Source organism: Cupressus sempervirens, chromosome 3 (genome assembly GCF_028749045.1).
Source record: "Cupressus sempervirens isolate cs-2001-9-10 chromosome 3, ASM2874904v1, whole genome shotgun sequence".
Classification (NCBI taxonomy): domain Eukaryota; kingdom Viridiplantae; phylum Streptophyta; class Pinopsida; order Cupressales; family Cupressaceae; genus Cupressus; species Cupressus sempervirens.
The window spans coordinates 1,056,082,783-1,056,106,290 of NC_143120.1; the positions used below are offsets into that span (position 1 = coordinate 1,056,082,783).

At 40.1% G+C, this 23,508-nt stretch overlaps 1 protein-coding gene across 2 annotated transcripts in view; it reads left to right on the top strand.

The window, feature by feature from the left end:
- Positions 1-23,508, top strand: part of LOC149570374 (Spc97 / Spc98 family of spindle pole body (SBP) component) — a 224,000-nt gene that overhangs the window by 37,010 nt on the left and 163,482 nt on the right. For both annotated transcript variants that reach the window (XM_089823022.1, XM_089823021.1), the window contains 3 exons: positions 204-304; positions 427-485; positions 2,325-2,373. In XM_089823022.1, the coding sequence (XP_089679148.1) occupies positions 204-304; positions 427-485; positions 2,325-2,373 (209 nt within the window). The remainder of the gene's footprint in view (positions 1-203; positions 305-426; positions 486-2,324; positions 2,374-23,508) is intronic.

The following is a 23,508-nucleotide window of genomic DNA, read 5'->3' on the forward strand; positions in this document are numbered from 1 at the left end:
CCAAGTTTAACTAATTGTAAAAAAAAGCTAGTTTATGGGCTGATTTCAGGTGGTATGTAGAGGTATGCTACAAAATCTCATTCTGCCCTCTACCAATTTTATACAGTAGGAAATTCAAACCTTTTATTTTTGTTAGTTATTTGAAGAGATGTTTTGAGTCTTCAAAATTATGTGCTTACCTAGTGCTTTGTTTTGATGCACAGATCATGTTGGAATGTCCAAGTCTTATATAGAAGGTGTTTCCTACCCTACAACTCCAGATTGGGATACTGAAAGGCCATTTCTGACAGGTCAAATTTATCTGGTACATAATTGTATATTAACCAATTGACAAATTTGTTAAAACCTAATCATCTTTCAAAGTGTTGTATTAGGCATCCAATATATCAATAACTTTTGCTAATATCTTGTCCTTTTTTGTGAAAGGATATCAAAGTAACTGGGCAGCGCACGGGGAGTAAAAGTAGCAGTATTGATACATTCAAGTAATTTCTACTGTTTGAACTTTAATTTTTGATGTATATTATTACTGATAGACTCATAAATAGTGGGTCTATTATGTCCATTTTTCTGGAAATAGATCTCAATTTTTAGGGTTTGGGTTAGCCCATCTTTTAGGTATTGGGTCCACCACTCCACCTGCTGGTCAGTGTGACTTGATTTAATGTAATTAGGTTTTTGCAGCAGTTTGAAGGCATAAAAAATATCTAGCATCTCACGTGCAGAAAGAGAACAATTTATTAAGAGAGTGCTTTTGATAGGGTGTCAGATGTGTTAGTGTTTCGGATGGAATTTTTGCATGGCTATAGCAACTGTGTTTTTGCTCGAGTCCACAGCAGGCATGTTTTTGTGTTCATGTGTGTGAAGAGGACTAGTATGCCTCTGCTCCTTATGCTTGTCTATGCAAAGAGGACCTGCCACACGTGGCATAGGTTCCGATCTTAGCAAATATGGACTTTGTTGTTTGGTTGTTATATTGTGTTTTGAGCTGCAGTTTCTCATCTCATTATTACTATTGTATTCCTAAGGGTACACACTCTCTTTCTCAAAATAGGCTATCTAAATGTAACGTTAACTTTGTCTTTTCTGCACCTAGCAGCCTATACACCAAATAACCATTTTGATCCCTGGCAGACATTTCCCCCTTCGAACATCAAGCTCCCTCCTCTAGTTCCCAACTCCCAAGTTGATACACTGAACTTTGATTCTAGGCCATTGTTTGTTTCAGTTTATATGAGGGCTCCTTTGTGTCATTGCCTTGATAAGATATTAGATGTCTGATTTCAAATTCTACATATTTGGGTAAATTAACTTTTTCATATCCGAGACAACTGAAAGTCAACCACAACACACTTATTTGATTTGAATTTTCTCATCTAAGTCATCTTTTAGACAAAAGTTTTTATATTATTATTGAGCATTGCCATTATCTATAGGAAGAAATAAGTTTGAACTTATCAGTATGTAGTCAAAGCAGTGTATTTGAGCAAATCTTCATTTTACTCTGGGCGATCAATTTGAGCTTTGGGAGGTTCCCTTATGGCTGGTTCAGCTTTTTCTCAGTCCTAATCAATCTTTAGGGGTAATGTTGGAGATTGTAATCTTGATATGGATTTTCTTCCTCCAGGCTCCATTGGGTTTTGGTCATCGACATTGAGCCTTAGGACAACCTTCTCCCTTATGGCTGGTTCAGCTTGTTCTCAGAGGCCCTGATCAATCTTAGGGATAACGTTGGAGATTGTAATCTTGATTTGAGTTTTCTTCCTCTGGGTTCCATTGGGTTTTGGTCATTGACATTGAGCCTTAGGACAACCTTCTCTCTTATTATGTAGCTTGTACCTAGTATGGAGCCTACATGTTTTAGTAAGACCAGTCTCATTAAGTGGTCTACATGTATGAGGTTACATTAAGATTAGACCTAAATATTAAATTAATGTCTACATTGCACATGTAGGACGCTCAATGAGAGTTGACCTAGTAATATGTTTAGGCCCCATGCTAGGCACAAATTAATGCAAGAAGAGAGGGTATATCATAAAGGTATACTGCATGTTAACCCTATAGGGTCCACAAGAAAGATTTTCAATTGAAAAAAATAATTGTCAAGAGAAGATAGGTTTAAAATTTAAAGTAGTGTCTGTATGATATGCAAGAATCACTGAATGGTATATATGAAGTCATAATATGTTTGATGTTTCTTGAGATAAAGTACATATTGTATGCCAACTTGTTAAGGTGCTTTTAAATGATAATTCTACAAGTCTGTATTTGTTTCCCTGTTTTTTATGCAATTTACTTATATTTCTTTTTCTTTGTCTTCCTAGAAATGGGGACGTTAACAGAGCCATTGGAATTTTCACTCCATCAGTTCAGGTAATGTTGTTTTTCTCGAGTTGAAATATCTAGTAAGAAAACCCCCGATTGTTTAGAAATATATTGCCAAATGAAACAAAAAGGACCAATTTATGAAATGCAACTTTCCTACTATTACAGTTTTTTGATGCACGTTGCAATATATTTGAATTTGTTGTTGTAAATTGGATATGATTTTTGCAATCTATCTCTTTACTGCTACTAGATTGTTGCTTATATGCATAGAACGGAAGAATCAACACTTCACCATATAAATGTTCAACTGAAATACATTTAGAAATACCTTGAAAACTCGATAAGAACCTGGTTGCAGGTTTACTATTGCTGATAACAGGGAATACTGGCAGTATCAGTTTTCTAGAAATTCATCATTCGTTCACAAGAGTTGATTGGTTGCTATAACAACAAGCTAGATCATTCCTTCAGAAGAGTTGATCGCTTGCTATAACAAGAAGCTAGATGAACACCCAGCTCTACTCAAAACTCAACAATGGTCTACAAACTGTTGATTTCAGACCTTGAAATTGGTGTGACACGTGCAGGCACTCAAAAGCAACCGCCTTCTTTACGCCCAAAGCTTAAAAAATAGGTGCAGCAGTTGAAGTTCTATGTCTCTAGTTTCTCCAAGACAAGTCAATGAAACCAAACAACTAGATGACCAATGAAGGACAACAATAACTGTAACATGTCTGGAAAACCCTGGAAACAATTGCTACAGTTGGTCTGTTTTGACTGACATTGTTGCTGTTGGTTACTAATTCAAGGTCAAGGCAGTCAAGGGCCACCCTGAACCTCCTCCGAACAAGCATATGACGGTTTGAGACATTAGATAGCACAAGCTACAGGTCTGCTATTCACAACTGTGGTATAAGGAAGCTATGGAATGCTTCAAGGACCATTTCCTGTTGTTCAATTGACACCAAATCACAGTAGAAAGATGCAATACAGTTTCCAGCTTCACTGCACTTAACCTTTTGATTCAGCACTGTCAAACCTCTAACCAGGCATTCCTAGCTCGCCTAGGGCTTGAGTTTAAAAATAGCTCCCCAAACTTCCAGAACTCCTAATCCTAGACATATGTACACTAATGACACCCCTAACCTTTCCATCTATCCTCAGGTATTTCCCATGGTTAGATTTCATGGGGGAGCCATTTCTTTACAGACTGGTCAGCATAGATCCAGTGAACAGGCTATATGCAAAACAATTTTCTAAAGCAACTAAACTATCTCTAGACTCAAAGTACAAACAATGAAAAACACTTAAAACTAATCCTATTACACAAATGCAAGTTTTACTCCTTCAATCCATATAGCATCACCCAAAATGAAAATGCTTGATCTGCACACTAATCACAGTCACAGTCACTATTGTTTTGACAAAAACTTCTTACAATCCCACCTCCAAATCAAGATTGAGCCTTCAATAAGTAGATACCATTCCCCTAGTTTCTAGGCCATCCTAGTGGATTAGCCACTCCTCATACTTAGGGAATCCAAGGTAACCGAGTTACATGCAATATTTGCAATAAATTGCAAAAGTTGCATGACAATTTTTTGACAACATTTGGCATCTTTGCATTTATGCCATGATCCTTGTTTCTAGGACCTCTAACCCCCCTAGGTCGATACATAAACCGCATAAATGACCTTAAAGCATCTTTCCCACCTATTCTATGTGTTAGGACACATTTAAAGACTCCAACTCACTGTATCCTCTACACACTAAGTAATTGAAATAACAACTAACAATGGCTATTTGTGTGACCTTAGTCCTAATGACTAACTCACCTAGCCAATAATACAAATGACCTTCTAAGGTCTAAAAGCAAACTACCTATGCTCTTGACTTGGCTAGAGTCAAGTACAAGCCAACAATCATTCAAACAATGGAGGTTTCCTAGATGTGCTCCTGCACCAGTCCTATTTTTAGATGATGTTTGGATTCAGAGGACTTGCTTTTTTTTAATGCTTTTTGTTGTGTCTGTAAACTCAATATATTTGGTGTATTGTAAATACAATGTATTCTGTTTTTAGAGTTTCATGGTATCAGAGTGGCTGCTGGTCTAGGTATGACTCTCTTGTGGGAGGGCCCAAGATTATGTAAAAAATAAAAAACAAAAGCATTGAAGGTTTTTGTTCAAAATAGTTACTAAAAACTTCAACGGTTTTTAGTAGCTGTTTTTTTCTTAGGCATATTAATTGTTTGGAGAAACTCTAAGGACGTTTGGAAGATTTTGTCAGAGAAGTGAATATTTTTGGTGAATTTTTCTTGTGATGAGAAATTCGAGATCAGTTTATTTTGCAGTCTGCTTCAGACTCAAACTAGGATTTATTGTAAAATCATGTGTGTATCTCCTTGAAAGAGACCATGGCTATTGTTTGGAAAAAGTCTGGGTTTTCACTCCAAATCCTCGATTTATTTGATTTCTGGGGGAACCTTTTGATCTGAAAATCACAGCTTTTCTAAGAGGTTTTCTTAAGGGTTTTCTGAGCGTCTTTCATGAAGGATTTTTTGCGATTTTTTTGTGACTGGTGTTCTTCATCTCATTTTCTCTTCAACAGACTCAATGAATAAATTGATCAATGTTGATAAATCAATTGCTGGGAATGGATAGAAACATGCATTAAATGCTGCACAAGGTCCCAAATTCACTCAAGTCTAATGTGGCAATTTACTGTGATGACGATGAGCAGTGGAAGGAGATGAAGACGGCTGGAATGCAGTTTGCAGTGGTGGAACTGAAGAACGCCTCTATAAATGCTAATAAATGTGTCTCACCTCCCTAAGGTGATTTAACTGCAAAAAGAAGGGCAGATCTAAGGTTTGTGCTCTAGAGAATGATGGCTGGAAATATGTTCGTAGCAAGAACTTTTGTCCAAACCCTCTCCCAAAGCTTTCAAAATGTTGGTGCTCTCACTAGGGCTATGCTAGTTCAGAGAATGATGTTGATATGCTCTAGTCATGACTTAGAAAGTTGGTTGTTGCCCTAATTACCCTCTGGACTAAGTCACATGATATGTCAAATTTCATCCATGAGATTAAAATTTCAGCGAATTTTTACCCTTTCTGGACTTCAGCTTAATTTTTATGATATTTAATATAATATTAATTTATTTAAAAATGATAGAGTTATTTAGTTAAATTATTTAGCAATGTTGAACTATTTTGAAAATTTTGTGGATATATTACTAATATTTAAAAAAACATAAATATTTATAACTTAAATTTAATGTTGGTTTTTTTCCCCGAATTTTTATCCTCCTTGAATATCGTTTGAATTTTATGATGGACAAACTCAAATTCGAATTCAAACCTTGTGACAGCGTTCAGAAAATATGGCACATCAGCAAGGGCAATCGGAAAATAAAATGATTAAAAACAGCAAAGAGCCCTCAAAATGGTTGGCACAACAGCAAAAGTGATTTTCAAGTCTCTTAAATGAACCAAAAGGCTTTGAGATCTCTCCCAAATGACAGGTGTCCAAGATCTAGCAAGTCTTGGTGATGAACACATATTTAGAAGTTTGATATATGCGATAAGTATAATCTGGAAAAGACCCAATCAGCACATGTTCAACTCCCAGATGTAATTTGCCAATGTTGGAGATGAGAGTTTTTATCTCCAAGTCCAATAGTGAAAATCCTTGAGGGTTTTGGATCTCCAAGATCCTCAAATCAACCAAGGGTTTTCATTCTTGTAGGCAAACTTGAATACAGAACTCAAGAACTCAAGTTATAAAAGTTGGATGGTAAAAGAATGTCAAACCTGTTTTAAATTATGTTATGTGCCCCACTTTTGTAGTGCCTCATTTGGGCTCTTGGGACCAATATCCTTAAGTATTAATAAATATTTTAAATCTTGTTCTATTTCGAAACTTTAATTTTAAATTCTTTTCTTAGTGTTGGAAACAGTTTTTTTTTTTATAAATTTTAAATAATATTACTTAAGTTGCTTTCTTAAATCATTCATTGCTGGGCCAAACTTCAAATAGTTTGCAATATCCCTTGCCCAAACTGACTGAGTTTAGCTCAAGGAATATTGTCAGACGCTTGTATGCTGCCTTTCTCTTTTCTGATTTGTTTTGTGTTTCAGATTGTTTGATATAGTTTCAATGATGCCAAGAAATTTAGAATGTTCGCACATGATATTACAATACCTCTTACAATGAACTAATATGCAAGTGCAGTTCTTTTTGGTATTTTCAATGCAAATATATGAAAACTAGATATGGAATGCATACCTACAGCCAACTGACATTTTGACAAACAATTGGCATAAAACTATTATGCTGATCATATATCAGCTAAAGAAGCCAAATCACTACCCTAAGGGCATTGTCTCCAGGTACGAATCGATTCGGAAACAAAATTGAAGTGAAACACTTGTGGGCACGGATAGGGTACCATTTTTTAAGTATGAAACGATTCAAAAAGTTTGATGTTGTTTCCATTCATTCCCCTGTTGACGTGTGGATTCCACTTCAACTCCAAGTTGACTCCCATCAATGTTTTACTTTGATCGTGAAAAAAAAACTAAAATTTTGCCTTTTCCTTCATGTGGCGATTGGGTTTCCTATTTATTGATTGCTTCACACAACATCTTTTCATTTCACGTGATGCATTTTTTCTTCATTTCCTCCAATCGACGCCTCTCAACAGTTGTGCTGCTTTGTTGAAAAACAACTGCTAACAGAAATTGTAGAGGGCAAACTTCAGACGAAGATTCCAAAGGGCAAACTTTAGACGACAGTCTTCAAGCAGCAGACATCAAACAACAGACTTAAATCTTCGGCTCCTTCTTTAGCAAACTTTAATCGCCTTTGTTTACCATATAGGGTAAAAAGCTTAACACATGTATAACACGATATAACGCAGAACACATACTTTATTCATGTATGCATTTGCTGATTACCATTCGAATACGATGATTACAACAATTACCAGGATGATTCCAAAGTCCATCTCAGACGTGTACATATACCTTTCCGAAGGGGTGACTCAAGCGTCACTTGTCCGTTCAGATACTACTCTACCCGTCGGCTACATTATACATTTTATCGACAACATCATCCCCCCAAAAAAAGAAAAGTCGTCTCCGGACGACCATACAACAAAATTTCAAAACAAAATACATCAATGCATACGTACTAGACAGAGGGATGCGTTTGCGTCCTTAGCTCATTTAGCTCCATCCGTAACTTGTAGACCTGTTCTTTCCTGATCTTTAGCTCTGCTTCTGCTTCCATCTGAAGCTCCAGGGCTGACTGCATCATCTCTCCGACTTCTCCCAACTCCTCCTTTGCTGCAATCTTTTCCTTTTCTGCTGCCAACTGTTCTTTTTCTGCTAACAAGGCTGTCCTCTCGGATTGCCAAGCCGCCCTCTTAGATTCCCAGGCTACCCTCTCGGAAGCTAACCTGGTAGTTGACTCCTCTCGAGCTCTCTCAGCTGCTGCCTGATCCGCCTCACTCCTCCGAAAAGTGTAGTATGCTTCCCTGTATAACTTTGCTATCTCATGAATCAGAGCCTCTACTTGACTCTCCATCTCAGGGTCTCACGTCGTGCACCAGTCCTGCTGCATCTCCGTGGTCTCTACATCTGGCCATCCTCTCTCCTCAAAACAAACTCTAAATGCAGCTGGACATCTCAACCTCATGAAGGCTATGACTCCCTCCAACTCTTTCACCACTGACTCCAACGCCTGAGTCTTAGCCGAAGCTAACACTTGGTGAGCGCGAGATGCTAGAGCTGCGACATCATCAAGAAAAACTGCCTTTGTCATCACTGTCTCCTGCGCTACTCGGTGTTCCTGTTGTGTACCCATAGCCCTCTCCATAGCCTCCGCCATACGCTCAACAACGCTACGTGGTACTCCCTCACTCTGTGCCTGCCCAACCTCCTATATTGTGTTACTTCGATGGCCCATTGTGCCTGTAGCGGTCTCTCATCAAGTTTGTTCAAATTGTACAATCTCTCCCGTAAGCTCTCCATGTCACTCGATTTGTTCTCCAGTGCTATCCTTAAACTCAGTACCACAAACTCCTCTCCTGTATCTGGTAGAGTCCCACAAGCCGGCTCCATTGGTACCTCCGGAGCTGCCATCTCCATTGGTGTCGGATGTGACTCTGCTACAACTCGTGTCTCTACGATGGGCTGTGTCGTAGCTAAAACTGGTGTCATAAGTTGGGGGCATTTTATTTACTTCATAAGTTTTAAATTTAAAAGATTAAAACCAAACTAATGTTATAGTTAAACTTAATAAGTTTAAATTTAAAAATTTTCATTTATTTTCAATGTAAATTGTTTTATGTTAACAAATTAAAATGGATTTTAAACTTCGACTTAAATAAAATTAAACTCTTCCGGGTTTTTATTTCTAAATATAGTTTTCATTAAACTGTTAAATTTATAATTGTTATAGTATTAATTTATTTTATTTTTCATATTCTTATATATAATTTCAAATTGATAAATGAAACTAGTTTATAATATAAATAAATTTAAATGGTAAACCCAGAACTATATTTTGTATCTATTTAAGAGTCAAAAATATAATATTTAATTATCACAGTTAATACTAATAATTTATTAAGTATACTTATTTAAATTTAATTGTTTGTGATTATTAGTATTTGTTTCTATGTTAAACAATGACTATATAATATCAGACTCTAGTTCGATCTTTTTGATATCAAAAACTGAATGTCAATTTAAATTAGTTATGTTTCAATATCTTAATGGTTTTGTTTAGCTTCTAGCATATGTATTGGACCATTACCATGTGAATTCAAAACTTAATTTATTTGTTAACAGAATATATATTTATAATAACCTGATGTATACATGTATTGGTATTGGTATGTTTTTAATTTGTAATATGTCTATATATATAGATAGATAGATAGATGTATCGTACCCGTACCCAACCTTCTAATAAATTTGCCGTGCCAACGTTTCGTATCCATGTACTTGTACCTATACCTGTACTTGATTCGGCTACTTAGCATATATGCTATTAGATGGACTTTTCGTCAAACAAATGGTATGCAACATATATCTCCTTTATTGAATTTATTCCCATCTACAATGCTGCTATGAATTTGCCAAGACAAATGGGCTTACAATAATGACTACAGCAATGCCAAATTTGATACTGAGTTATCACTTATAACAACAAAATTATATGCCTAAGATTACAATGCTAAATACTAATAATTGCAAGAGGAACCTAATAATAGTGATGCCCATGGATGGAGATGAAAGTTGCTTAAAAACTGTAGCATGGCATTGTTCACGTGTAATGTAGCAGCAAGTGAAAAAACGATTACTAATGGCTGCCAAAGATGAATATTCAGGTCTGCACTTGATATTCCTTCAATATTCTTCAAACCGTTCAGTTATTCCTTAACTTTAAGCACAAATAGAACTCCAGAATGAAGCTCTCCTAAATGCCAAATTCAGTGGATATTTCACCAACTCAAATGGTTGCAACATTGAAGAATTGATGCTCTTCAATGGCTAATTGAAATCAGAAACCCTTAGTTTCTTCTCCCAAGTTCATATCAAATGCAATTGACAATAATTGGATGCCTAACAATGAAGCTCTTGCCTCTATTTATTCTTTTCCCTCACTCTTCTAGAAGGAAATAAAAATATTATTTAATTACACTCTCTAGAAGTTTTCCCCTTTCCAATACAATAATTAGTTGTGCTTCTAGAAAATGTACTCTCTAGAAGCTTCCCCCTTTCCAATATAATAATTAGTTGTGCTTCTAGAAAATTAAATTAATTAAATATAAAGTCACCTTTAGATTTATTTATTTATTGACTTTAATTTAATTTATTTCTCCTTATTTCTCCACTTAGCCTTCGGAGAATGAAAGACTAAGAACTCCATTGAGGGCCTAAAAGGTGGGGGACATTACACAAGAGTTTTTATCTCCAAGTCCAATAGTGAAAATCATTGAGGGTTTTGGATCTCCAAGATCCTCAAATCAACCAAGGGTTTTCGTTCTTGTAGGCAAACTTGAATATGGAACTCAAGTTATAAAAGTTGGATGGTACAAGAATGTCAAACCTGTTGTAAATTATGTTATGTGCCCCACTTTTGTAGTGCCTCATTTGGGCTCTTGGGACCAATATCCTCAAGTATTAATAAATATTGTTAATCTTGTTCTATTTCAAAAATTTAACTTTTAAAATTTTTTTCTTTGTCTTGAAAACAGTTTTTATTTATTAATTTTAAATAATATTGCTTAAGTTGCTTTCTTAAATCATTCATTGCTGGGCATGTTATAAATTATTTTTCTTGCTTTTCCCTTTAGATTATGGGAGGTGGGGATAGGTTAGATGTATTTCCTTGATGGTATTTCATAAATGGGACAAGACATGCAACATTTTGCAGTCTGGTGTAGTTTATCTGAGATTTATTTGATTATTTCTCCATTTCACAAATATACAATTTCAAGTATAGGAGCTAACATAATGGCTATAAATATAATTTTATTTTCAAATTATATTAGAACTGAAGAAAATTCATAAGCGTAGCAGATATGTATATGTGCAATTTCCTAGTTCGGCGGTTTATTTCTTATGTTTCATCTATTGTGATGTGTATCTCTTGAATACAGTGATAATTGCTTATTTGCGAACTAGTTAAGGGGTTCCCTAAATGCACCTATGCTATTTCTTGTCCGCTTTTGAGGTGGATAACCGATATTGTGTTCAAGGTGATACCAACACATTTAAATTGTTCTTTTGTGGAAGTCATTAGTTAATGTTTGGTTGTGGGCAGTCATAATATGTACTAGAGGCCTATGTAGCTTGTATATACATGATCATCTCAATAGTCATAATACTTAAATCAGTGAAATCCAAGCTAATAAATATCATCCATAACATCAATTTTATTTTTTCTGTTTGTCCCCCTTCTAACGATAGTCATTAAATAAAATCCATGTTAGTGGATTCCTATTTCGTTTGTTAGGTTTGAAAAATAGCTAAGCATACTTGGATCTTAACTATCTATGATTTATTCCTTTTGACAAATTTCACAGAAGCAGCCGAGTCCTCCACATCTTATTTCCTAATTTACCAATGCTGGTTCTGATGCTGATGCGGGTGCAGGTTGCTGATGTGTGGATGTGTGGATTTTTTTTTGTTTGGGATTTTGGATGTGTTTGGGTGCGTCCATATATATATATATATGTAAAGTTGTCAACTATACTTTATGTATGCAAAGAAATACAAGAAATATACTTAAATAAACCATTCATTGAATCATTATCATTGTTAGTAAACATATTGTCCTTCAAAGAAATAACGAAATAAATTGACTCTTAAATGCCTAGAAAGAAGAACAAATAGAACTAACAGTTGGATGAGTTATCATAAGCTGATAACCCTCTTCTGAATTGAGAGGTACAGCTCCCTTGTTGAAAGATTACAATGAATTGAATAATAGGATGTATCTTTAACTTGAAAATACCAAGGGTTTGTGACATTCATTTATAAACATGAAATGAATGCGATTGTTAGATTTATAGGTTAGAATAAAGAGAGAAAGATCAGAAAATAGCCATACGACCATTCATCTAATCCTTCTTTACATTGCAGAGGAAATAAAATTAAACATTATTTACTCTACAAATTACAAGTAACTACAGGACTGCATCCAAAACATGTAAGATGTGACCACACAATCAGCATCAATCCAAGAAAGATATATTTAGACACAAAATCAGATCAACATAACCTTCTCTTCATTTTATACACAAAACAAAGAAAATCACACGATTTCCCTGTCCCTAAGATTACCAACAACTTTTGCAGAAAAATAAAACATTCTTCCTTTATTCCCCTGTTAGAAAACAAAACATATGCCCCTCTCTTTTAGCAGCCACACGATATGCAAAAAAAGGACCCCCGGCGGACATCATTCAATTTCCTATTTAATATCCCTCTTCTGTCTGTGACCCTTCGGTTACCAATATAAGTGATTCTTGGAGATTACATCTTCTTTCATATTTCCATTACGAACATAATGAACCACTATTCTGTCCCAAAACCGCCATTGGCATGAGGCATTTAAAATCATATTAAAGAATCATTTCTTGCTAGGCATCGACTTATGTTGAATCTTTTAACTACAACATTTTTAAATGCCGATGGTGAACTTGGGGATGACTCATCACAACTTGTTTTAACTAGCCAACAACTCATATCTTTCACGGGCTCCCATATATGATGATATGTGACATGTGAAGTGACATGTGTTCTACTTTGCTCTATATATTTATCGAGTTCGGCTTCCTCACATATGATGTAATGCTATATCCAATTTAGCTGGAGTGTAACACACCCACTACCGCAGCCCTTATACCTTACTATTGACATCATATTAAGCATTTCGTGGATGTTCTTTAGGCGCACATAAACGAAGCTTTCTACATTTCCATTATCAATACCATTAGAATGATATTCTAAGTCGAATTTCCCAAAGTTGAAGTGATTGGGCCACTTGATAATTTGAAATCAAGCTTCCTACTTGGTTTGCTGTTGGTAGAGATATTGATTTCCACAACTTCTCAAAACTCGGCATCTTCCTACACGTTACCCAAAACTTCTCAGTAGTTCTTATTGTGCCCGAGACGTTTTGTCGGACAGTTTGGAGGCATGTACTGGTTGAAAATATACTCGGTGATTGTCGTATATCCATGTGGCTACAGGTCTACTCTATGGTTCCTCGACAGGTCTACTCTATGGTTCCTTGATCGTCTAACTCTTTGGATTGTGTTGTCGGCAGATTTTGTATTCTGTAGCCGATTGGGTTATGTTGTCGGAGATTTTGTATTTGGTAGCCGACGGGTAGATTAGGATTGTTTTCTAGCTGACGGACCCCTTCGGGAAGGTTTGGCGAAAAGTGTTTATACCCTTTCTGGGATCATTGTAAATCATCTTATCTTATCAAGCATAATGTAATGTTCTGGCATATGCGAATAAAGGAGTACTATTGTTGCTGTTCTTGTTCATTGTTGGTATGCATTAATCATTTAATCTATGCGGTAAACATTTGGCGCCGTTGCCCTATGAACTTGGAAGGACGGAGGAATGAAGCTTAATGCCAAATCAGCTTAACAAAGATTGAAATAAGATAAAAGGGAAAGATGGCATACGTACTGTGCAAGAAAATTTAATTTGGGCATAGCAAGTTGAATGTAGGAGGTTCTAGAAGATTACCGACGGACACAGAAGCGCGGAAGAATTGTTGGAGGAGACTCGACAGCGGGTGGAATTGGTGGAGGAAGTAAGGGAGGAGTTTTTGAATTTGTATTCGTTGAGGGAAGAGAGTCCGGACAGAAGAGAATCGACTCGCACTGCTCAGAGTGCCGAGGGAGCCAAAGCGTGGAGTGAACTCTTCGTCCGGGATATACTTCCGGAAGGGACAACTTCAGAGGATCCTTCTTCACCACCGTTCGCAGCTGTTGAGATTGCCGGTGTGGGAGTGCAGACCGCCGGTGTGGGAGAATAGTCTATCGGTGTGGGACTACAGTTCGCCGGTGTGGGAGAACAGTTCGCCGGTGTAGGATTGCAGATCGTTGGAGTGGGAGTGAACAACGCTAGTGTTGCAGGATTGAGCAACGCCCATTCACAAGATCCAGTAGTGATGACAGGACCAAAAGAAAAGCTACCAAAGTTTGATGGTGATGGTACGACTGACCCCATCCGACATTGCAAGACATGCGAGACAATTTGGAGGGCAAATGGCATAACGGATACAAACGAATGTGTTCGGTAGTTTCTGGCCACCCTACGCGGTGTTGCAATAAACTGGTTTGCCGATGCAAATCTCCAAAACTTAACCACTTGGGATAACCTTAAGAAGGAGTTTACGGTGGAATTTCAACTACTCCGCGACGACAACGAAATTGTGGCAGAAATATACAATACAAGACAAGGAAAAAATGAAACAATCCGAGTCTATGCCAGGAAGTTGAAGGACTTGATCAACAAAATGGAGAATAAGTCGGCTGATGGATTACAGAAAAGGTAGTTCATTGAAGGCCTACACCCGAAATTGCGAAAGAAAATGAAGATCGTGCCGCCGTTGTCATACAATGAAGCATACAACCAGGCATTTTACCTAGAGAGTGAGCAAAAGACGAAAAAGAAGAAGAAGAAGAGCAGCTCCTCTGAGTTAGATGACGATGCATCCTTGAAAGAAGAAAGTAGCGATGAGGGAAACAACAGCAAGAAGGTTCACGCCCTACAAAAGGACATGATCCGTATGATGAAGGAATGTAAAAACATGCAAAAGGAAACAAAGGGAAGCGAACTATGGTGCATGGAATGTAAGGCGGAAGGTCACACAAAGGGATCCCGTCCAAAAAATCAGTTCTATACTAGTTCTGTGATATTTGTTAGATCATGGGACATTCCACAAAGGAAAGCCCCTTCAACATGGAAACTAGAGGCCCTCAATAGCTATTCTTGGCATAGGAGGCTTTCGCGTCTGGAGGGAGCGGGAATACAAGCACGGAGGGTGCCATGTCCAGAGGATACAAGAATAATAGATGCGGGCAAAACAATAATGCGAATAATAACAATAATAATGGTGGGAGGAGTCGAATTCAGTATGATGCGAATGGATGGCCGATTGTTCAATGCCAAGCGTGTAATTTGTGGGGTCACTTTGCCCAAGAGTGCACAACAACAACCACATCAAAATTGTTATGCAGATGGTGTGGACCCTGCGACCATGAAGATGCAAGTGCCCAAAATCCAGAGTAAACTTGATCACTATCGGGATGGATGAAGAAGAGGTTCTGGCAATTACGCGAAGGCAAGCAAAAGAGTACTTGGACCCGACAGAAGAAAAGAGGAAATTTGGGGAAGCACGGGCAGAGATTGAAAAGGCATCATAGGCGGAGACCTTGTAGTTGAAAGACACCACCAGCACCTCGGCATGGAACGTTGAGGAACAAAACATCGTAAGACAGATTTTACAAACGGAGGTACTGGTCAAGATAAATGATTTGCTTCTTACAATGGCCCAGCTTAGATCGGCAATCACAAATATTGTGCCAGTGATAGGAGAACCAGGAAGAGCGAAGGAAATTACCGTGGGTGGACAAGACCCAATGTTGCTGGCACTTACATTTGGACGACATCTGGCGGTCGTCGAGATGGGGATTCTCAGAAGTGTGCTGACAAACACAATTGGTGACAGTGGGTCCGGCGTGAATGTCTTACCCGAGGATACCTAGAGGAAGTTGGGACAACCGACGCTGTGGCCATCTACATTTCAGTTGTTGATAGCCTATGTTACTCGGAAATGCGTTTCCAGCCCTAAGCCTTGAGTTTCGAAAAACGTCCCTGTTTCGGGGACTTGGGGACAGCCGAAAACGTTTCCAAGTCGTCCCCACCCAAGCAAGAAAATCGGAAACCCGTCCTCGAAACTTCAGAAATGGTCAACGCATTTCCAGATGGTGTTGACCGTCCCTGGGACTTCATAGTCGTTTCCCATCCGTCCTGGGGATTGCTTGAAGTTTCCAATTTTAAAATAAAATTCAACTTAAAAAAAAACATTAATAAATGGTGATTTTCCGCCCATTCGCTGGCACCACAAACTTAGCATCCAACTATGATTGAAAATTAAAACTTCAACTTTTGTTCAACAAGCGGGACCTGAAAAATGATTGTAAATCAGACTTCTATTTGACATTCATATTGCAGACCTGAAAATGATTGATGCTAGGTTGAGGAATACTCAGATTGTTTTCAGCTTTGATAATGATCTGATAGCAGCAATAATTGCCCAGAAATAAATTGTTATAGCTGATTAATGCCCAAACAAGATGGCTGCTACCCGTCTAGGGAGATTTGGCACAACAAATTCGGTTTTCCTCCAAAACCCACAAGAAAGGGCTCTAAAGTCTAATCTATAGCAGATTGATTCTCTCATTTGATGTCATCCTATGTTCCAATTCTTAGACGATGATTCGATTTGATGCTATGTTCTATGCTGATTTGATGAATGAAATTGGTAATTTTAAACTATGTTGCTATGATGAATGTGACAAGTGTAATTCTGAAAATCATGAATATATATATATATATATTTATATAGCCGTCCCTTGCTGTCCCCTATTTCAGCCAAAAAAAAAAACGTCCCAGAAACTCGTTTCCTCGTCCCCCCGTCCCCCCTGTCCAGGAAACTTGGGGTAACATAGCTGACAGCAGACCAACATGGCATAAAACCTCTCAGCGTCCTGATGGCGCAACCAGTAACAATTGGCACATAGCCTTTCTTGCTTGACTTTGTCATCATCTCACTGAAGAGAAAAGGATACGACGGCATTCAGGGCCGTGGATGGCTTATTCAGGCCAGAGTTAAACACGACTGGAAGAGAAACACTTTATCACTGGAAAGCAAAGGGAGAAAGTTCATCATTGATTTGCACACTTAGATGGTGGGAGAAGAAGCTTTGTTGTCAGATTCCGAAGAGGAAGATGAAGGGAGGTAGTGTATGGAACCGGATCAGGAGGGAGTCCTGCGGTTGGAAGGAGGATCAACAGATGACGATTTGGATTAGGTCAACGGTATTTACCATTGGCAAATAGAGGACTATGAATTGTTCCAGAGCTGCAATGTACTGACAATTGAGGAAGGTCCGAGGGGAGATGAATTTCCAAGAGAATTCAGGGAGATAAAGGAGGGGGATGTCCCATTGGATGTCACATCTGCCCATACATTCAGTGAGGGGGAGACAATCAAGTATAATGAAGCGACACTGCAAACTATGAATTTGGGAGATGAAGTTGAACCAAGAAACATATTGGCGGGAGATAACTGGGATCCAGTATTGAAAGTAGTAGCATTCAAGATATTCCTGGAATATAAGAATGTGTTTGCATGGACATACAAGGATCTGAAGGGAATACCTTCGGAGTTGTGTGTGCACCGCATCCCATTGGTTGAAGGAGCAATGCCAGTACGGAAGTGACCCTATCGAATGAATAAGAACTATGCGGCACGAGTTACTGAGGAAATCAACCGGATGCTAGACGCCGGAATTATTTTCAAAGTGCAGACAAGTGATTGGGTGTCCCCTATAGTTATCTCACTGAAGAAGGATACCACCTAGATCCGGTTTTGTGTCAATTGTAGATGTCTTAATGTAGTTACAATCAAGGATCCCTTTCCGATTCCATTTACAGACAACATCCTAAAGGAGGTTGCCGGACATGAAATTTACTCCTTTATGGACAGGTTCTCCGGATACACTCAGATCTCTATAGCGGAGGAGGACAAGTTGAAGACAACGTTTGTCGTCAAAGATGGGGTGTATGCAATCGGATGCCATTCGGCTTGTGCAACGAGCCTGCCACCTTTCAACGGATTATACTGCACATTTTTGACAAGATGTTCGTGGGAAACTTCAAAGTGTTCCTCGACGATTGGTCTGTATTCAACGCGGAGGACAGACATCTGGCAACACTCGGTGAATGTATGAAGAGATGTCGAAGGGTGTGGGTAGCTTTGAACCCCAAGAAGTGCAGATTCATGGTTTCGCAAGGAAGAATGCTCGGACACATCGTCTGTAAAGAAGGATTGAAGATCGACCCGAACAAAGTCAGAATCATCCTGGAAATGCAGCCATCCACTAATGTGACAGAGGTAAAGTCTTTTCTTGGACATATAGGCTATTATAGAAGGTTTATCAAAATTTTTGCCAAGGTGTCATTTCCGTTGGATAGGTTAACTTGCAAGGGAGAATCATTCAGATGGGAGGAGCATGATGAGGCATTTGAAGCGTTGAAGGTACGATTGGCTATGGCACCCATCTTGGCATATCTGGATTGGGATAAGGAATTCCATGTTCATGTCGACGCATCCAACTATGCGATCGGAGCAACCTTGGCATAGACAAGGAACCACGGCTTGGATCACCCAATATACTTTGCCAGCCGACTATTATCTAAAGCAGAACATAACTACAACACCATAGAACGGGAAGCATTGGGTATGGTGTACACAATCCAGAAGTTCCGACACTACTTGCTGGTGACACCATTTGTGTTCTATATAGACCATCAAGCTTTGTTGTGCCTTGTCAATAAACTTGTCATTCAAGGAAGAATCAGTAGATGGTTGTTTTTGTTGCACGAGTTTACCTTCAAAATCATCGTACGACCGAGGAAGAAGCATGTTAGCGCCGACCATTTGTCAAGAATCAAAATAGGGGAACCCGCGGACAGGGTGCACGGCGACTTTTCTGACCCACAGTTGTTTTAGATTGCAGTACTACCGGAATGGTATAGGAGCATTGGAGAATACCTATTGACAGGACAGTTTCCTAGTGAAATGCTAGCAAACGAAAGGCGCAGGTTGGTAATCAAAAGCCGTACCTTCTAGTTGATCAACGGACTAGTCTACAAGATGGAGCCTAATCATATTCTCAGACGGTGTGTGTTGGAGGAAGAAATACCGAAAGTATTGAAGGAAGCACATGAGGGACCAGCAGGTGGACATATGGGACTGGAGACCACGGCGAGGAAGATACTACTGGCAGGATTGTGGTGGCAGATGGTGTATAATGACGCGCAGGAATGGGTTGTCGGTTGCAACACTTGCCAACGTGCTGGGAAGCTGCTAAAGAGAGACTTTATGCCGCTCAATCTCGCACGCGCATGAACTCTTTGAACAATGGGGATTGGATTTCATTGGACCCTTGAAGGTGAGTAGGACTAGACGGTGCCGGTACATTATTGTCGCAATGGAGTATTTGACGAAGTGGGTGGAGGCACGCGCACTGCTAGATAACTCGGCCGCTAGCGCAACAGAGTTTATTTATGAGTAGATCATTACCAGGTATGGAATTCCATTACAGTTAACAAGTGATAGGGGTGGACATTTTGTTAATCGTGTCATCAAACTACTCACCATCGAATTCAAGATCTGCCATTCATTATCGAGCCTGTATTGTTTGAGAGAAAACGGACAGGCCGAAGCTTCAAACAAGATTCTGGTATCCATTATCTACAAGTCTTGTGTAGTCGAAGGGGAGGACTGGGAGGAAAAGCTACCTTCTGCTCTGTGGGCATATCGTACAACATACAAAGTCACGACAGGATACACACCTTTCCAATTAATGTTCGGACAGGAGGCAGTGGTATCGATGGAGTTCATGATACCAAGCTTGAGAATAGCATTGGAAAATAAGCTAGGTGAAATGGACAGCTTAAGGGAGCGGCTGCATAATTTGAATATGCTTGAGGAGAAGCGATTGTTTGCATAGTGGGCCACAGAGGTGACACAGAACAAACGTAAGGCGTGGCACGATAAGCATGTCAAACTCAATAGGTTTCAGCTGGGCTAGTTGGTATTGAAGTACAATGGGTGGAATGAAATCAAACCTGGAAAGTTTAAGGTTAGATGGGCTGGACCATACTAGATCCGGGAGGTCGACGACAATAGAGCAATAAAATTGTGGACCTTGGACGGGCAAGAAGTGCCTCAGGCAATCAACGGATCGAAATTGAGGATATACCACGCAAGGAAGAGCTCGTCATCGTCGCAGAATGGCCAGATGACTCCCTCATCATTGCAGAATGACGACACCTGAGGTGCTGTATATTTGAAGATTTGAAAAAAAAAAAAAAAAAAAAAAAAAAACTCAACTCTACTGTATTTGGTCTTGTGCAATTGTCAATCTTTTATTGTATTGCCTTAGGATGGTCACTTTCAGTTCTTCATTCTCTTTTGGTCAATCTTTTATCCAATTGCCTTAGTGTGGTCACTTCCATTTCTTCATTCTCTTTGCCAATTTTATTTAACAGTATTGGGTTTTTATTATTAGTTCTCATGTGTAAATGATGTGCACTCTTACTCCTACTCCGTTCATACTAGGTTGGTATCTCCCTCTACTTCCTCCCATCAAATCTTCTCTCTACTTGGTCTTGTTTGCAAGGTCGTATTTACTTGCTTGGTCAATTTTGCATATTAAGCTGTCGACTCGCTCATTTTGATAATCACCAAAGAGTCTAGCTACCGCGGAAAGGGCCTCGCATGCTATCCGCGAGCTAGGTAACCTGAGGCTATCTCTTTGCGGGAAAGGTTATATCTCTGCGGGTAAAGCTTCCCGTAGGAAATCATTGTTCCCCGCGGAGTAGACTCGAGTGCTAGTGGCCCTGCGGGTTAATGTCCTCCCGCGAACTTTCGTCTTCCCTGCAGATGTGTTTCCGTGTCCTCCCTTTTTAATCCTTTTGCGAAATTCCTATCCGCAAACTTCCTATGTTCCTCGCGCGTGGTGCTCTTATCTTCCGTGGAGTCCTATCTGTTGTTTTCCGCGGGCTATGGTTCTTTCCACGCTGTCTTGATTCCGTGGATTAAGTTTCTTTTCCATTGGCTGCACTACCTTCCGCGGGATATGATTTCATAGCACTTCGTCTTGCCCTATTTCCAAGGACTCTTTGCAGGTGTCTCTTGAGTTTCTTGTGGCTAGGTAGCTGATTCCGCGGACTTCTAATTGCTTCAAAGGTTGCTTTTATTGCCACGCCTTGGTTCCTCTTGGTGAAAGGTTACAACATTCGGCAGCGGGGGAAACGTAAGGTCCTGTGAAAGACGTGCTCGACTCTTTCCTTGGAAGAGCTCTCTCCCGTACACTCACTCTTCTATGCGAGCCTCCTCTTACCAGGTAGTCAAATGATTTTGTGAGCTTGTTTCCATGGAAGTCTATTGCGTTGGGCTGGCCTCGGATCTACCAGTATGAATTTCTATACCAAATTGGAAAATCAACATTTGGCGAATTTTGGCACAAGTGTTGTTGCGTGTACAGGAAGACTATGGGATTGAAATCGAGTGTGCTGTGCCCTCAATGTATGAGAACCTTTCCGCATGGAAGACCTTGTGGACGACATTATAAGCTTTGTCACTTTTTAAATTCTTCCGTGGATGGTTGTTTAGCTAGCACTTCAATTTGTAGCCTACATGCAAAAGGAGGAACCATATACTATATAAGGAGGTAAGAAGCCGTTATCATATGAAATCGGCAGGGAAACGAAAGTGGAAGAACCAGCTGAAGACAAGTATGGAGAAGAGTGCAAGGGTTTTAGCTTTCGGAATTTGAGTTGCAGGGCCATCCGCCTCCAGCAATAAGAAACAAAAAGTCAGAGCAGAACTCACTCATATCACTGTCCAGTTTGAGGGACTTAATGTCAGCGAATGCCGAAAGTGGTGGCAGGAAACTTTGGACGCCGACCTCGTTAAGCAAATTTTGATATGGGCACAGGTGCATTGGGCCATCTAGCTTCCAGTTTTTTCTATCTGCTTATTTGAATTAGTTTTGCAGACCATGATAGAAGCATATAATCGGCCCAACAGTTTAAGCACATTTTGGCATCCCTGGTCTTGGAGGTAAGAAGGTGGAAATCAAGAATCACAAGCGCTCTCAAGAACGGAAGGAACATTGGATTCGATTAGTGGGCCGTGACCTTACAACTGACGAGATGGAGTCAGTTATCAAGGGGTCAAATTGCAGAGGACTTCGGCGGGATCTCATTCGGGAAGGCCATTGGAGGTGTATAATGAACGTTATCAAGAGCAAGCTGACAGGGGCAACTCGGGCTTCGGATATAGCATTGCCATAGATAGTATTCATGAATGGTATCATGAACGGCACGGTGTATGATTGGGCTACAGTTCTTGCTGATAGGATGGAGGAGTTCATGACACTCCAACACCTCACATTCTTTATGCCACATCATGCGATTGGCCTATTTTTGGAGGAAGCGGTTAATTAGGTACCCATGGATGATTTTGAGGCACCACCTCGGGGAAATTTGGCACAAGGAGAGCCTCCGATATTTTATTGGAGACATCTGGACATGGGTGGGACAACAATGGGACAGAAGAAGGTATTTCGGGGATTGTAGGCGGCTCACGAGGACACTGACAACAGAAGGGAGGAGACTTCGGAGAGTAGCGAGGCGGAGTATAAGGAAGAGAGTACTTCCGCGGAGGTTGGCAGTGAACCAGAGATAGTGAGCCCACATTTTTCACCCCGCCGCAGTTGTCAACTTTGGCGCACTTGTCCGCTCCTACGTCACACATTCCTCCTTTTGGTTAGCGTCATGCACTGGTCGTGATGACCCCACCGGCGGTAGCAGATGTCCCACGGGCAGTGGTTGAGGGTGTCCCACTGGCGACGGATGTTGTTGCACCGATGACCACTCCAAGTGTTACTTTCTCCACGGCCGTAGCAGATGTTGTTCTAGTTACACTAGTGGAGCCAGTCTCGCAAAGGGTGGAGTTGCCAGCGTCGGAGCCCGAGCCCCAAGTTTGCTTGGATGTGATTGACTGTGATGCAGTCGTCATTGTTTCGTCTTCCTTGTTAGCAGCCGTTGAGCCAGTACAGACAGTCTAGTCAGCCCAGCTAGCACAGCAGGAGGGGAGCATGGAGCTCGCACAGTCAGAGCAGCCAGAGGTGATGGATAGAGCCAGTGCTTTCTTGAGACAGCAGTTCCGACTCATCCCTGTCGAGGTGGGTCCGTCCATCCAGTCCCCTAGGCACCTGGGAGTATTAGCTATAGTACTAGACCCTCAGGAGGTGGGGATGCCACAGGTAGAGGTTGCGCCGAGAGCAGAGGAGGCCGCACCGGATGTGGGCATGGTCCCTGCAGATGAGGAAGAAAATAGTGATGTTGAGTGGACAATGGAGGGTTTGGAAAAGGAGGATTATGGGTCGAATGAGGACAGGTGCAGGGACTACCTCAGGGCTATGAAGGTTGCGCTAAAGAAGGGATACGATGTGGCATTGCAGGCTATGACTTGGCGAAGGGAGTGGCATTTGGTTTGAGCTTACATCAGGGGGATTTGTCTGCAGTGGTTCCGTTGATGTTTTGAGGAGAGAGGCTGGCCAGTAGTTGAGACACCGAAGATTTTGGTAGATTGGGCCACCAACCTAGAGTTGGGGCCGCGCAACACTCCGCTGCAGAAGTTGGCACATGAGATTGTGGGACTGTATAAGGAGGTTTATTATGCTTGCATGTGTGCGGAGGTGGACAGGGCAGCGGATAGGATTACAGCTGAGAGATCTCTAGCGGTTGAGAGGGAGGCTAGAGAAAAGTTAGCGA